General features: G+C 38.6%; 1 protein-coding gene across 1 annotated transcript in view; it reads right to left on the reverse strand.

Annotated features, from left to right (window-relative positions):
- Positions 1-18290, reverse strand: part of LOC127527166 (putative nuclease HARBI1) — a gene marked incomplete at both ends in the record, with an annotated part of 462973 nt that overhangs the window by 253591 nt on the left and 191092 nt on the right. Inside the window, one exon of the mRNA XM_051924928.1 lies at positions 1849-1857. Coding sequence (XP_051780888.1) covers positions 1849-1857 — 9 coding nt within the window. The remainder of the gene's footprint in view (positions 1-1848; positions 1858-18290) is intronic.

The following is an 18290-nucleotide window of genomic DNA, read 5'->3' on the forward strand; positions in this document are numbered from 1 at the left end:
GCTTCTCTGTCTATTGTTAGTTTGGTTCCATAGAGCAAAAGGCTCTGCCACTTGTTTTACTTATCCTCTGATTTTTAAGAGTGCCTACTGTACATCTTCAGATAACAATTTATACCCTAGATTATAGGCACAGATAAGTTCCGAGAGATAAATCAGACAGATAAAGCATTCACAAATTTAACTGTGGTTTTAAAATCGAGTTTTAGAACAATTAATTGATTCAAGAATTGCAGCCACCATGTTTGGTTGGCTATGTTTCCCAGTTCTAGTTATGATCCTTGCTTATGTGTTTTGAAATAACTGTAGGTTAGTAAGTGACTGATTCTGACATTCAAATCAATTCCGCTCAAAAAAGAATAGACTAGGTTTTCAACAGTCTACAGCTTAATAATCTTTATTACTTTTGCATTATTTCTAAGACAATGAAGATTTTAGAAGGAACAGTAACATGACAACTGGTGGTTAAATCCTTGTCATCAATAACATGTTTCAGATGAATTCAGCTAAACTCAAAGTCAATCATCTTGAGTTAAGTGTATTTAGTGTTGCCTTACTATTCACAAAATTACCCACCCAATTAAAGAACTTGCATTTTTGGTAAATACAAACACATGTAATTTTCATTTATCCACTATTTAAAAATCAATAGATAAAGCAGTTAAACAATAATGTCATTCTAAAAATATTGATTTACATGAAAAATACAGCTTGGTTCCAGCAATATAAGAATAAAAATTAATATTGTCTTTGTAATTTACATCTCCTACTGGCAGTATGTATAGAGAAAATAAAATTGATCCCAGCATTGAAAACCTGAAGGCCATAATAAAATGAAAAAAGAAATAAGGGAATACAGTTTTTAGAGTTCTGCATAAACTGAAAATGAATTTATAAATATAAATGAAACTTAAGAAATTATATGATTAATAGTATCCAAAGCAGCAGTTGACTCTAAAAGCACAGTGATTAAAGTTTTTTTTAACAGAAGGTGTTAGAGTATTATTAAAACAAGAATTTCTGCACCGTTTCTAAGGTGAAAGACAGACTGACATTTCTCATGAAGACTGTATTTTTATATTAACTTAGAAAAAAATAGGTAAATTTAAAAATTGTCCATAATATTTAATATTCTGATCAAAATCTGCCTTCTTCAGTAGAGGTCAAATGATGGCTTCTTTGAAGGAAGCAAGGATATTAGTAATTGTGCCAGTCACTGAGTAGACTATAAGTACAACTTTTACATTTTCGTTCTCATTTTCCTTTCCTGAAGTGGGACTAGCCATAACTACTATTTTGAATAAATTTCCTCCCTCTCCTTAGAAAGTTACTACTAAATATGTTATTCCCAATGACAAACCCAATGTCAGACTACTTGTGATCTGTCAAATTCATCTCCATTTGTGTACTATAGAATGTCTAGAGAATACAGTATCTTCTTCTTCTTTCGGTTGCTCCTGTTAGAGGTTGCCATAGCGGATCATCTTCTTCCATATCTTTCTGTCCTCTGCATCTTGTTTTGTTACATCCATCACCTGCATGTCCTCTCTCACCACATCCATAAACCTTCTCTTAGGCCTTCTATTTTTTCTCTTGCCTGGCAGCTCTATCCTTAGCATCCGTCTCCCAATATACTCAGCATCTCTCCTCTGCGCATGTCCAAACCAACACAATCTCGCCTCTCTGACTTTTTCTCCCAACCATCCAACTTGAGCTGACCCTCTAATGTACTAATTTCCAATCCTATCCATCCTTGTCACACCAAATGCAAATCTTAGCATCTTTAACTCTGCTACCTCCAGCTCTGTCTCCTGCTTTCTGGTCAATGCCACCGTCTCCAACCCATATAACATACAGTGGCTGGTCTCACTACCGTCATGTAGACCTTCCCTTTCACTCTTGCTGATATCTGTCTGTCACAAATCACTCCTGACACTCTTCTCCACCCATTCCACCCTGCCTGCACTCTCTTTTTCACGTCTCTTTCACAATCCCCATTACTCTGTACTATTGATCCCAAGTATTTAAACTCATCCACCTTCGCCAACTCTACTCCTTGCATCCTCACCATTCCACTGACCTCCCTCCCATTTACAAACATGTATTCTGGCTTTTTCCTATGGTCCTTCATTCCTCTCCTCTCTAGAGCATATCTCCACCTCTCCAGGGTCTCCTCAACCTACTTCCTACTACCGTTACAGATCACAATGTCATCAGCAAACATCATAGTCCATAGGGACTCCTGTCTAATCTCGTCTGTCAACCTCTCTATCACCATTGCAAATAAGAAAGGGCTCAGAGCCAATTCCTGATGTAATCCCACCTCCACCTTGAATGCATCCGTCACTCCTACTGCAGACCTCACCACAGTCACACTTCCCTCATACATATCCACAGCTACTCTCGAGGCACCCTGCCATATGCTTTCTCCAGGTCCACAAAGACACAATCCAACTCCTTCTGGCCTTCTCTATACTTCTCCATCAACACCCTCCGAGCAAACATCGCATCTGTGGTGCTCTTTTTTGCCATGAAACCATACTGCTGCTCACTAATCATCACCTCCCTTCTTAACCTAGCTTCCACAACTCTTTCCCATAACTTCTTGCTGTGGCTCATCAATTTTATCCCCCTTTAGTTACTACAGTCCTACACATACCCCTTATTCTTAAATATCGGCACCAGTACACTTCTTCTACACTCCTCAGGCATCCTCTCACTTTCCAAGATTCCATTAAACAATCTGGTTAAAAACTCCACTGCCATCTCTCCTAAATACCTCCATGCTTCCACAGGTATGTCATCAGGACCAACGGCTTTTCCATTCTTCATCCTCTTCATGCCTGTCCTTACTTCCTCTTTACTAATCCGTTGCACTTCCTGGTTCACTATTTCCACGTCATCCAACCTCTTCTCTCTCTTGTTCTCTTCATTCAGCCTCTTAAAGTACTCTTTCCATCTGCTCAACACACTCTCCTCGCTTGTGAGTATGTTTCCATCTTTATCCTTTTTTACCCTAACCTGCTGCACATATTTCCCAGCTCGGTCCCTCTGTCTAGCCAATCGGTACAGGTCCTTTTCTCTCTCCTTAGTGACCAACCTCTGATACAACTCATCATACGCCTTTTCTTTAGCCTTCCCCTCCTCTCTCTTCACCTTGCACCTTATCTCCTTGCACTCTTGTCTACTTTCTGCATCTCTCTGACTATCCCACTTCTTCTTTGCCATCCTCTTCCTCTGTATACTCTCCTGTACTTCCCCATTCCACCACCAGGTTTCCTTTTCCTCCTTCCTCTGTCCAGATGTTACGCCAAGCACCCTTCTTGCTGTGACCCTTACTACATCTGCTGTAGTTTCCCAACAGTCTGGTTATTCTTCACTTCCACCCAGTGCCTGTGTCACCTTCTCCCTAAACTCAACCTTGCAGTCTTCCTTTTTCAAAATCCACCATTTGATCCTTGGCTCTGCCCTCACTCTCTTCCTCTTCTTGATCTCCTACGTCATCCTACAAACCACCATCCTATGCTGCTTAACTACACTTTCCCCTGCCACCACTGTCTTCAGTCTCCTTCAGATTGACTAGAGAATACAGTATATATACTGTATTTGTGTTGTCATGGACACCAAGCATAGGCCGATGTCTCGGCTGGGTAAGGAACCTTTAACCATCCCAGCCAGGAGGCCAATTTCACAGAAGGACATGGGAAGACCACTAAAATGAACTATTTGCTCCCCCAATACAATTGGTGGCAGACTCCCTGGGATACAGTGCCTGTATCATTACCCACAGGGCAGGCTGGGAATTGCAGTCCCATTTGACAGAGCTGCATGGACAGACCATCCCTAATTTAAGGAACATCCACCTGAACTGCTTCCCACGTGTAATGCTATAACACCAGAAGTACACCTGGCTCTTGCATAAAAGGGATCCGATGTCTCAGGTCAGGGAGTCAGAGTCAAGAAGTAGAGGATGAAACTCACCCTGAGGAGTGGAAGAAGAGGAAAGATGGAGAGAAGGAAGAAGAATATTGTATATAATTGTGCTTGTACAATCTTTAGGAGAAGCCTGTGAAAGGTATATGTTAATAATAAAGCCCTTATTTTGATCCTGGGACTTGTGTTGGTGTGTTTGAGGCTTGGCGCTGCCTACAGGTCACTATAAATATATAGGATATATTCTGTATATAAATATTTTATTTTCACTTTGCTACAGTACTTTTTGTTTTATTGCATGATCTATTGTGTTCCATTTTATTTATGTTCATAAATCCTAAATTTACTGTGTCAGAAACGTCATCTCTAGCACCATTGTGCTAAGCTCTAGTGCCCCATAGAGCTGCGTAACCAGTACACTTCTGTTCACTTTGCTGACTCATGACTGTACAGCTGCGTACAGCTCTAACACCATCATTAGTTTGCTGACAACACAACAGTAGTAGGTCTCATCAGCAATGGGGACGAGTCAGCTTACAGAATTGAGATGCAATGTTTGGAGGACTTGTGCAAGTGCAACAAGACAAAAGAGATGATTGTTGACTTCAGGATTGCCCATGTTTCCACACCCCCACTGGAGATCGAGGGCTCTGCAATGCTCAAGAGCACCAAATTCCTTGGTGAGCACCTGACAACTGATCTTACTTTTTCAATTAACACCACCTCTGTAGCCAAGAAGGTGCAGCAGCAGCATCACCACATCTTTTGTGGGCTGTGGAAGGCGAGGCTATCTCTGCCATTTCTCCCTACATTCTACAGGACTATAATTGAGAGCGTTCTGACCGGCTGCATCACTGTCAGCTTTAGGAACTGCACTGTCTCTGATTACAGGGTCCTACAATGGATAGTGCAGACAGCAGAAAAAATAATTGGGACCAAAATGCCCTCTTATAAAGACATCTTTATTAAAAGTTCTGCATTTAAAAAGCATACAACATTATGGAGGACCACTCCAAAATTCTTCCTCAGACTCTATCTGGCAGAAGGTTTTGTAGCATCTAGACCAGTTATGCCAGGTTCTGAAACAGCTTCTGCTCCTTGGACTCTGAACTTCTTGCCTCCCACTGACTTCAGATCTGTTCCTAGTAGTTTATTTATATGCTGTACATTTGTTACAACTGTTATTTATTTATTTATTTATTGATTTATAGTATAGTTCACCTGTCTTGCAGTTGTCCTATGTTTATGTACACTATATGTTGCACTGTGACACTGGGGAATATTATTTCATGCCAGTGTATGCTAAAATACTGTGTATGGATGGTGAGACAATAAAACCAATTGACTTGATTAAATGTAAGAGTGCTATGCAAGCAGTTAATAAATTTTCTGCTACAATAAATATGTTAAATGAAAAGTTCATCAAGTACTACTGTATATAATTGAGTTCTTAATAACCTGAATTCTGAATTCTTGACTGCTTATACATATTTCACCCCATGATTTATACTTTTATGCTCTGGTTTGTAATGTTACAAATGAGAGTGATTTAAAAAATGAAAGGAGGAAATGTTAATAGGGAATAATGATGTTAAAGGAATATACCATATAACATACCTAATAAAGTGACCAATCTCTGTACTGTAAAAAAAAAGTTTTTATAATAAAAATGACTTTTGTTCTGCTTGATGTATCTGTGCTGGGATTATGTAAGTCTCACTCAAACTAAGAATTATGGAATGAGTAGATCTGTTTACCAGATTTAAAATAGTAAAATTCACCCAAAATCCATTCATCCTTCCAAAATTCAAATTTATATTAGAGTCAGTGGCAACTTTCACTTTGCTTATTATTTGTTTTTTTTAATGTAATAATTTTACCCCAAAATATGAAATTGCAAAAGATATTTTAATCTAATAACTACTATGAAAAGCAACAAAAATGTACTGAAGATGTCAAAAGAGGCAGAAGGTGACTTTAATTTAAAAAGGAATGTTGCCTTTTCTTTCAAGTATGAAGGAAACATAACTCTAGCCAGTAAATGTTTTTCTTTCTAAATAAAATTAATTTCCCTTTCCTTAAATAGCACAGGTATGCAAAATGAAATTCACAAAAAAATCTTTTAATTGTGATTAGCTATTTTTATTCGCGTTAATGAACACAATATAAATATATAGAATGTTTCCATCATGTCACATTTATTGAATGTACAAAACTGAAAAGAAATTTAATTAAAATTTACAAATTACAAAGTTTAATCATGTACATAATACTGTTCTAAATCAAGTTAGGATAAATATAGTTAGTCAATCTAATATTTTTAAACATATACTGTATGTAAAGACAATGGGTAGCATTGCTGCCTTGCAGTTAGGAGACCTGGGTTCGCTTCCCGGATCCTCCCTGTGTGGAGTTTGCATGTTCTCCCTGTGTCTGCGTGAGTTTCCTCCGGGCGCTCCGCTTTCCTCCCACAGTCCAAAGACATGCAGGTTAGGTCCATTGGCGATCCTAAATTGTCCCTAGTCTGTGCTTGGTGTGTGTGTGTGTGCCCTGCAGTGGGCTGGCGCCCTGCCCTGGATTTGTTCCTGCCTTGCGCCCTGTGCTGGCTGGGATTGGCTCCAGCAGACCCCCGTGACCCTGTAGTTAGGATATAGCGGGTTGGATAATGGATGGATGGATATATCTAAAGAAAACAATAATACACATTGATTTATACAAACAGTAACTTTCCTAGTTTATGTCACTTCTTAGTTTTTGGGTGGCCTTTCATTTGTAGACTTTTTTATTTGTCCCTGTGAATCATTTAGCAGCAGTAGTCCATCATCAAAATGACATCTCGATGTCCCTGGTACCTTCTTTCAATACCCTTGATATCCTGATGAAATCTTTCACAATGTTCTTCACTCACCCCTCCAAAATTTGTAATGGAAAAATTCAAATTTTAAAAAATGAACCTTGGGACTCATGTTGCAACCCAATTGCTTCAACCCAGCTAATACTTTTTCACAATTTCTTTATAATTTGGATTTTTATTGTAAGCTAAAAACACAAATAGAAGTTGGACAGTACTGTGTGTGCTAATTTATCGCGACACAAATAGACAGCTTTCACTAAAATTTGAGGTGTACGCCACCATTTTGGATCAATTCTTTGATCCGAAGCTGGACAAACAGACTTGGCAGACCAGCCCAGAGCTTCCGAGTTAGAAAGAGGGTGCTACAGTTGAAAATTCCCACTAGGAATTTGGACTTCACACTTCAAATGGAATGGACAATAAACCTTGGTGATTTTCCAAAAAGATAAGATAATGTTAAGAAAAGATCATTTTATTGTTCCCAGTGCAGTGTAAAACCGTGGGCTTTAACACAGTTCAGTCTCTAAATCCATTACATCAGATACCTTGTTGGGCACCATTCATAATTGTCTCCTTTCTGGTAAGAATGTCCGGGAGCAAAAATACTGTAGGTGAAACAGGTCAGTATGTGCCAACACTCCAGAATCACATTATAGCATGAAGTTTCTAATGAGCTAATGTGACGGTACGGGTCAACTCCACACTCCCTGTTGATCTAGGGGGGCTTTTGAACCCACTATCGCCAATAATGTACCCGAGCAATGAGCCAGGGAATTAGGACACAATACACAAAGCAAAAGATTGGTGCAAAAGTGTTCCTCTGCTTTTAATAAAAACAATCAAAAATCAAAACAGTGGTCAATGAGTGCAGTTCTCCAAAGCTCCATAAATAATCCATAAAAACAAGGTGAAGGTAAAATTAAAACTGGAGATTAAAACCAGAGACAGTCCACTGTTCCTTAAAGCTCACATGTTCCAATGCCACCTTCTAAAAATGACATCTCCACCACTTACCCTGACTGGGCTCTTGCAGCCGGAGGGGACATCCTCCCCAACATGTGCAGTCAGGCTCCGTTTCCTGCCACCCTTGTATCAGCTTACGCAGGGCAACCTGTCAAGCCCCACACACCACTTCCTGCCACTCACCCTCGGCCCTTGCAGGAGATGCTGTCAGTCAGGCTGCTCCTACTCCCTGGCATTTATTCTACAGGAGCGCCCTTCCTTGAGCCTCAGGCTCCTCACTCTGCGGCTCCGCTCCTGACCACCTGCCTCCACTTTGTCCTGCATGGGCTCTCCGTCTCTCTCTCTCTGTCCTGTCTCGCTTCACATATTTTTCATATTTAACCTCTGTCCTTTCTTTCTTCACTCACTTGATTGCTCGCTGGCCAGACTATTTTCTTCCTTTTGTCTTCTTCTTCTGTTTCTCCCAAACTTATTTGGTTTTTTTTTTTTGTGCTTACTCATCTTTCTCTCCCTGGCCAGTTTTTCCTCCTTGCGCCTTCTCTTTCCCATTCTTTTCTCATGCCAGCTCTTCCTTAAATGCCTCCATAGGCGCAGTGTCCCAATCATGCACCACAGGAAGACAATGAGGCAACTGAAACAGACCGCACCCTCACATGCAGATGCATCGCATCCCAATTACTCCACTAGCCCCCCTACCTGTGTGAGCATGCACACCCAAAGAGAAGAAGCCGGCCAATTAATTTATTAAAAACTGGCCACCTTTTTCTGAGCCACGGACCTGCTATACTACACCTAATTATTAGTTATGTTTGAAGTCAGCACTTAAGCTCTTGTATGAAAAGTACATGACGTTATAGACATCTGCTGAGCCTTGTGGGTAGTTTAAGATTAAGGCTAAGGCAGATGTAGCTTTTAAAAGAGGTCAGCCATTTCTTGGGTTTTCATGGTCTACTAAAAAGTGCTGTTTTTCGTTGGTGTAATAAATGGAGGAAAGATTCAACTAATGTTTCAAATAAAGTCACAGCAGTAATTGGCCAAGCCATATCAACCTCAATAGCTGCTTCACAGGCACAAGCTCTCTACTGCATGAAAAATGATGCCATTAATAAGCAATGCAACAAAAACAAAGAAGAAGCCCAAAGCAATCCTTAAATGAACAAACAAGCTACCATATAAACGCACTTAAATGTGAGCTGACAAACCCAATGTTAAAAATGAGGTTCCACTCATTATTTGGCGATTTATTTAAAGTTAAAGTAGGTCCGAAAACAGCTATCACACCTTTTTCCCATTGTGGGTAAAAAACTGAATTAGTCTTAAAAAAATATATACCAGCTATTATTTGAAGCAGTCATAAAAGGCTATGTCACACACTCAATGTACTGTATGGATGCATGGTTTCATAAAGGATGATTAATCCTCAAGATTAAAGCATTAAACACAGGTTATACAAGACTGGCAGATGTGTAAATGCTTCTTGATACAGTTGTTGTTTGACCAAGTGTATTATGCACAGACAATGTTGTGCAAACTGCCATTCTGATGTTTCCACAGCAGCAAAATTTGTCAACATTGACAAGACATTGTGTTCACAGCTGTGAAGTAAAAAAAAAGAAATATTAGTAACACATTTTTTCTTAATTCTTTGCTCCAACATTCTTTGCTCCAAAGATGTACAGTACATGTTTATTAAACAATACTACTTTATCACAAGTTGCTTATTACTTTGCCAGAGCACCTATTTGATAAAACATCAGGAGATAACTTCTGCTATGCTACTTTAAGTCATATTAAAGAGTTTAAGCCACTCCAATAATTTGACATGATGTTTTATAAAGCCCTGGCTAAAGCAACACCTTACACCTTACAGCAGGTACCAGGAATGAAATCATGAAAAATAAGCATGTCCATCTTCTGCTTTTTACATACTTAATATATTGTTTTAATGCCATGTGTAAAGTTTTTATTGTAGGGAAAATATTTTTCAGTAACCATTATAAAGGAACTACTTAGGTATCATTTGTGAAAGGACTGGACAAACACAGAAAGTGGTTTGGATGCAGCCACCCGTATACTTGAATTAGACTGCCAAAGATGAAGGTTTGCTTCCATGAACAGTAGGTCTCAACAGACTTCAGTCCAGCATTAGAACAAAAATGACAGGCAAACATGGTGGTTTTAAAGCCGGACAGGGGAAGTGATGTCATCGAGGCCGGAACCTGAAGTGATGTCATTAGGGCCAGAACCAGAAGTGACATCCTTGAGTCCAGGCAAAATTTCTCGTGGTTGGTCTGCCAATGAAAATGATGAAGGATCAGTGCACTCTGCCACTCCCCTGGTCTGCCATGGGATTATCTTTTTATAAGCCCTTCAGCTGCCATTATATACAGAAGACATGGATTTTAATGTGCATTAATTGGTTTAATTTTGCCATATTTCGCTTAGTTACATCATATTACTTATATTTTAGTACTAATTACTATCAACAGAGATGCAATATGTACCAGTGACATTTTCATAACGAAAACGAGAACTAGAACTAAAAATATTGTTTTTCATTTTACAAGAACGAGAACTGAAATTAAAGTAAATAGAGAAACTGAAACTAAATAAAAATAAAAATTAGTGATATGTGAACTAACTAAAATGAGAATGAAAATTGAGTAAAAACAAAAAAACAGAAATAGCATTTTCGTTCCGTCCGATTCAGTCGTACAGAGTGGTTGTGTGTAGGTTGCCCTGAGCGTTCAGTTACGTTGCGCTGTGTACTATGTTGTGATCTTGTAACTTGGGCTTACTATAGTCACGTGGCGCAACTTCAGTAAAGGACCGTTGTTTGTTTGTTGTGCACATTTGGCTCGTTGGATTGAAGCAGTAAGCACGTGTGGTTGACGATGATGAGTTTTCCACAGATATTTGCGGGAAGAAAGCGAGGAAGTAACATGTGGAAATACTTTAATTACAGGGCAGATGATAATAAAAACAAATGTAGCGTGCAAGAAGAAGAAAAGAGTCTCACAGTTTCAGCGTAGGACCAGCTGGATTAGTGCTTAGTACAGCACTTCTCTGGTACCAGGACTGCACTTCATACAGGGACATGCGGTCTCAACTGTCATCATGAAAAGTAAAAAAACTAATAATGATAACATAAAATAAACTTGTCCACTGGTCTGTGCTACAAATTTGTTTTCTGTATAATTCTAATAATTTTGATTATTTTTATAGTCAAAATCGCTGAATTTGTGCATTTCCTGACCAAATACAGGGGAGAAATGTGAGATGCTGCAGCGACGAGCCTCACCTCACCACGGACTGCACTGTCTCTCACACACCGGGTTGATGCATGCAATTGGTGCGTGACTTTTGCTGTCTCTCTGTATGTCACCAATCTGATATTTGCAGACACGTTTATTATACACCCTGACTTTCCACAGTCTTGCTAATATCTTTAATGAATGTGTGTGATATATATTTAGTCTTGCTGATCGGACATACAACCGCAGTGAAAAGGCACAAGTTGAGGCAGACAGTACCGTGCTGAACTGAACGGGGCAGAGGTGAGACCAGCAGGTGCTTGTTGCTGCCGTTTTTCTACACGCTTTGGTGTGTCATACCACTGGGGGGTGGGGCGGGTTCCCAAAAGAGTTCAGAAACCTCACAACTTATTACCAATATTTAAATGGGATTTTGCCCATTTTAACTTTCTTTTGCTTGGAATGCAGATCTGTGCTGGTACTTTTTCACATTTTGAGTAAAGTATAAATAAAAAAATAAAACTGCACTGTCTGTGTTATGTATTGTGTTACATTGTCTGTGTTATGTATTTATAAGGATTCTACACATTATTAGTTTGCTTTTATTTATTTCAGAAAGTTTTTTTTTTTTGTATGTTGTTGCTGTTGATGTCATTGGTTCATACACCAACATGTAATGGCATTGATAGTGTTATAAATCTCATTGTCAAATACAACTACTCTTCAAAATTTTATTTTTAAGAATGGCTTATTTTTCTTTTTTTTCCTTCGGGGCTGTTTCTGATACAGTTTTCTGTCTAAGTGTGAATATTTGTCCATCTTTCCATCTGTCTGTCTCATGCTGACTGGAGACACATACGTATAATCACTAAGACAGGTTGAAATCTAAGTAATCAATGTAGACATTTATAGTGCATCATGCAATGCATATGTCTCTATTATGTGCCATTTGGTACAGGATTCATAAAATCAGTGTTACTGTTTGTGATGCACCATAGTGTGAGAGATGGCCAGCAGCTCAGCCCAGCCAGTACACCCATTAAATGGAAGGATGGGGAAGGCAGTTACTTGTGGACACTGCCTCCCCCAAAACGCTAGATGGCAGCTCTCCACCCTACAGGGAATCCTGGGACTTGGAGTTTGGTTTCTCAGCCCAGTTGGGTGCCATGGGGGCCACCAGGGGGTGCTGTGAAAGGACCTGGGGAGTCATGCTTTCCTTATAGCCCAGAAGTACGAGGAAGTCATGAGGACAGAAGCCCAGAAGTACTTCAGGGTTGATTAAAGAACTTGAGTTCTCCATCTGACCCGGATGGAAGGACAGAAGTACTTCCGGGTTGGGCACTATTTAAAAGACTGCTGAAGACCAAGTAAGCGAGCCAGATTCGGGTGGAGGTGGACAAAGCTTGCTGGGAGATGTGGAGGAGAAAGAGAGAGAAGAATATTTGTCTTATTATGCTTATTTGATTGTCTTTGGTGGTGGTGGTGCTTGGGGAGCACTGTTTAAAGAAGAAAAAGAATAAAAACAAGTTCTTAGTGCTTTTATGTAGTGTCCTGCATGTCTGTCTGTTGGGTATAAGGGGCAACGGTGACCCCTTGCGAACACAATAGCAACCAGACGGACACACACAAAGACAGACATACAGACATTTATCCTTTGTAAAAGATAATGAGAACACATAATGGCTTAGAGTACCATCTGGCAAACCCTGTATATTATGGAGCATAACAAAAAACAGTTTAACGTGTAGCGCCAAAAATTTCTGACATGAGTCTAACATTAGACTGGAGAAAGATGCAAGTGGTGCTGGTTGTGAAGGTGGTGAGGTACAAGGGAACAGGTTCAGGTGTCTCAGAAATGTAAGTGATGTCATATGCCCTCAATTTGTTGGCTTCCAGAACTGCAGAGGAAAGGAGAGGAGAAGTGTTATAAAGCAGTGTCAATCCATGGTCCTGGGTGGAATTATTAGTTGACAAGCCCTGAAACTGTAACCCAGGCACGCGTGTGTGATACCTTCTATTAAAGTGGACACACATATTTGGAAGTATTCTCCTTTTCAAGCATTTACATTTATGTTTTGTTCAGTCTGTACTTCTGTGCAGGCACAAAGCCAGCAAAATTGGCAAAGTTGACTTCATAATCGTAAATAACAAACATGAAACAAAAAGGACATAAACTGCCAAAATGGATCCTCCTCCACTGAGACCTTGAGCAAGTCCCTTAACCTGAAAAAAATTGTATAATGGCTGACCCTGCTTCTTAGCTCCAAAGGTCATGTGAAAAGGCAGTTTCCCCTTGGGGATTAAAAACAGAAAATTATCTCACCTTGTGAGACTTAAAAGTAGATAAAAACTCTTTATTTCACTTAGTACCTTTAATAAAGAACACAGCCGTAAAGGATTCAGCATTAGTATCAATTAAATACAGTGAATAGTGCTTGGTAGTTAAGCTCAATAATGCTGCACTGTGCTAAAGATGAAAATCATTTTGTTACATTCGCAGTTTCTTAAAGATTTTGTGCTCTTTTTATTCTGCCTTACAGAATGGAGTATATGGAGTGCCAGCACTTTATGTGGAAGTATTATGTGGAAGGCTTGCATTCAGCATGACAGTTTAGTAAATCAGGTTGCCACGAAATCACCTCCACGTTCATCATTAATTTCCTGTGTTGCACTGATAGGCACCTGGCAGTCTCACCTTGCTGCCATGCTCAGCTTATATATATTACACCATAGTAGTCGCTATGCACAGTGATGAGGCAACCCACTGGCTGCCTTTTGTAAATTGCCTCATACCAGAAAGACAGCATGTTGGCACCAGAGGGCAGCTGGAAAATAATATTTTTATTTCTTTACTATTCCTGAATAGATAGGGAGTAAAATCATGCTTTTTGTAAACAGGGACTCATAAACAGTTATATGATGGATGCAGCAAGATAAATAAGTAAATAGAAAATAGAATAATGCAAAGAAACAGGTGTGTGGCTTAATAACTTAGTGAAAGTGCAGAAATTCTGCAGTCAGCATCTTTGTATTTCTCATTGAACAAATGGGAACAAATACAGCTTTAACAACAGGGCGAATCTCCAGGGACTGACTGAAATGTTCCCATTACTTCTTTTAAACTCACACATGAGGAGTACAGTACAACCGAAAATCTGTAGCAAGTAAAATGTTATTCCTGGATTCCATACAAATGACACTGCAAAACAGAATACTTTATAAATGGATGTTTTATAGTACTTTAAAAATCAAAGTAACCCTGCTCACTCTCTTTTGCAGTTCCAGTGACACCTTTGTGGGGAACAGCTTTTGGGAACACTTCTCCTTAAAGCATTAGACCCACCATATAGTCAAATATTAATGCCTTTAAATGTAAACCTGTGGCACAATCTGAGTTGGTCTGACTTCATCTTACTGCCACCTATAAGCCTGTATTGACAGCAGTTGGTCTTTATTATCTAAGCCAGGCATTTTTATGTGTGTTTGGGTATTTGTAGTACATTTTTATCATATATATATATATATTTTTGAGCTTCTGTAAAATTTTAATATCCCTTTGGGGGGGAATAAATAAAGTATTATCTATCTCAAATGCACAGCTTCATTTCCTGTAGACTACAGTTATATGTTACACCTCGGTCACTATTCAAGTTGGTCTATCTTTACAATTATAAACCTTTTCAAATGTGCATTTCATACTGTAGTTACAATGCACATGCAACCAGGACTATAATCCAGTAACTGAAGACTTCATCCAGGTATGACTGTCACTGTAACGTATTTCTTACAACTTTTTAGATGTTTAAGATGTTGTCACTAAAAATTTAACAAGTTACAAAGAAGCCTGTCCTCTTTCTGGTCACCTACCTTTCATCTGCATTCTATCAGGTGTCCTGCCTTCAGTTCATCATCTGTTCTGCTCTCTTCTTAGCTACTTTATTGTGTGAATTTATACAGCTTACTTCTTTAGTGGCCTTGTACCAGTCATATATGTCTGGGCTCATAATGTTAATATCTTTCAATTCCCTGGTCTTCTTCCTGGAGGGGTGCTCATGCTCCTTAAACCTGTCCATCCTCAGGAGGCTCATAAATTCTACCCATCATTGTCCTTGATATTCAGAGCTCATACAACTAAATCCATGCTCCTGACATCACAGATATAATATCAAAGCAGCAGCTTACCATTCAGCGACATTGACCGTAAACTACATCAGAAACGCCAGTGTAACTGCATTTGTTAAGGGTTTCCAAATAGTTCAAAATGGCTGAAATGTAGCTACCACAAAGGCATTCCAGCAGTAGTATGACTTCTTGACTAAAAAAAAAAACTCTACAGTCAAATTATATTTTTTTAAAGATTTTAATGAAATTCAAAGCAAACAATTTACACAAAAATAAGGAAAAAGGTTGATAATACTCCCCAAAAACAGGAAAAAAGGGAAACGTCTTGTCTATGGTAAGTATTATAACAGCCATTTGCTAGTTATTTAAGTTATATGAATGTTTTTAATAATATTAGTGTATAATCTATGGGAGGTTCCTATAACCCCTATAAGTTGAATTGAATTGGTATATTCTAACTATTGTTAGAAGGCATGTGTAAGGCGTAGAGGGCACATGGTTTTAAACCGTGCGTTGCGTGTTTTGTGTGTCAAGTAACATGAAAGACAAAGTACTTAATTGAATGTGCTGCGCCGTACGTTTAAAGCATACAGAAGAAGAAGTAAAGAATCTTTAAGTATAGAAACAACTAAAGTTTTACAAGAAAAGCTAAGTTTAGAGAAGATAAAGATTTTCTAGTTTTTTGCCTTTTATTCTACGTATGTAACAACGTTTTTCTTTATTCTTGTGTGGATTGTTTGCTTTGAATTTTCACTAAATATTTTTAACACAAACTTTTGGACTGAGAGATTTCTTTCGGCATGCGTTTTACCTGTGCTAGAATGCACCTTACACTCCTGCAGCTGCAAGTATATAGGTTACATTTCTTAAGGTTTCTATCTTTTATCACATACACTAGGACCTGCATACATAATGGTCAGAAAACCATATGCCCATAATTCCTTCTCTAACAAGTCATGTTTTTTCCTAGCTGTCTAACTTCAATCTATCACACGGAGCTAACATTAAGAACATTCCATTGCATTTATCTTATAGGGGTGGGACAGAATCCTCCATTAGTAATATTAAAGCTACATTATATTCAAGTTCAAACTAGGCAAACTCTACGGTAAATTCACCATTAACATTCACTTAAATGATTTGGCTCTTACAGGCAGCTTCGCAATCAGCGGAGGTGGAGATCTCGACGAAGCACTTCTGTACAAGAAGACATAGAATGTCTCAACTCCTGCCACAAATTGAACACCTTGAAGCCACACATAACTAAAGTTGTTATCAGTGGCGGCATTCCTGAAAAACTCTGGGGATTATAGCAAAATTGCTTGAAATACGGTAAATCACAGCAGTTATTATCAATGAAACAAGCCTTTCTACGGACTTTGAACTTAAAATTCTTAAGAGCCTTTTTACCCTTTTTCAGTACATATGCTTACTGTCAGAAAGCCATTTCTTTCTTTTAAGCAATTAGTTCAAACTCGTAATTTTAAAGACGTTGTATAGACATTTATTGCAGCATACATACAGTATATCACTGTGACAGAGTGAAACAATATGCATTATGTTGTGCATTTCTGAACACAGTTCATTTCTCTTGAACATTTCTTATTCTCCATTACAATGATACACCCTTTATTTTTATTAGAAAGTAAGAGGAAGATAAACAAAAGCAAGTTCTCAAGACTTAATCCTAAAGTGATCTGATGTTATGTTTTTCATTTGTTAATGTTCATAGTTTAAAATTAATGCTTATAACAAAATCATTTTACTAAAATAACATTTTTCACATGAATCAATGTCTCTTAGTATTCATTTTGGATCATCTTGTACTGTAATTACTTGGTGCTTACAGTACCCTACTATCATTACAACTTACAAAATTTTACTTTTTTTTGTTTGACTTACACCACAATCTTGTTTGCTTTAAACCTGTGTTACAGTGGCACATGTTGTGGATGGTGCTATTTAAAATGAAGAATAATTGTTCTTGCATAGACAGATATTTTAACATTTTTTATTTTACATCAAAAAGTGATTTGATGGTAACCGAATTTTCACAAGAAATGTCCTTTTTAAAGTTGTTAAGACAATACTGCAATACTGCAAAGAAAAGATTTGATGATGACAAACTGTTCAGCCCAATCCTATTTAAGTATTTCACAGTTAAAGCTTACTAAAAGTACTACTATCAATGTGCTACTTGGTAGTGTATTCAATTTTTCTAGCACTTGAATGAAAGTTATAATTTACCAGCCAGCATTTTCCTTTCATTATTCTTGTTCAGTAAGAATTCCCTAAATCATTCCTTACTAATCTTAAATACTTCTATTATGTTGACTCTTAGTCTCTCTTTGCTTCAACTGAATAAAAACACCTAATTTAATCTCACTTTTTAGCTCATGGACAGGATTAGAAATGAGTACATTAGAGAGTCAGCTCACATTGGATGGTTTGGAGACAAAGTCAGAGAGGTGAGATTGCATTGGTTTGGGCATGTGCAGAGGAGAGATGCTGGGTATATTGGGAGAAGGATGCTAAGGATAGAGCTGCCAGGTAAGAGGAAAAGAGGAAGGCCTAAGAGAAGGTTTATGGATGTGGTGAGAGAGGACATGCAGGTGATGGGTGTAACAAAACAAGACTTCAAAACTGCATTGTACAGGTTAAGAATAAACAACTTTCACTTGCACTCCACACAGCAACTTAACATCCTATTAGCTTTCTTAATTGCTTCTATAGTCTGGATGTGGACACTTCCATGAATTGCCCCAACATGGTTGATCATGGATATTCGCAAGTGTTTTATCATTCTGAGAGTTTTGGGGTGACCCTCTCCTAAGTTTGTTATATAGATATGTCCTTCACCCCTTTGTAACTTGTTCAATTCGGAGTCCTCATACCCTCATGCTCACCTGGCTGCAAAGATAAAAACTTACACCTGGGACTCAAGTCCAACATAAAGCAGAGTTGACTGCTACAGTGACTCCATGTCCCCCTTTCCCGTACTCTATAGACTCCAAATGGCAAAATGGAACAAGAAGTGGTGGCTCTGAGGCTAAGGATCTGCGCTGGTATCCAAAAGGTTGCCGGTTCGAATCCCCGCCACTGCCAAAAAAGAGATCCTACTCTGCTGGGCCCTTGAGCAAGGCCCTTAACCTGTAATTGCTCCAGGG

This window comes from Erpetoichthys calabaricus, chromosome 1 (genome assembly GCF_900747795.2).
Source record: "Erpetoichthys calabaricus chromosome 1, fErpCal1.3, whole genome shotgun sequence".
Taxonomy (NCBI): Eukaryota; Metazoa; Chordata; class Cladistia; order Polypteriformes; family Polypteridae; genus Erpetoichthys; species Erpetoichthys calabaricus.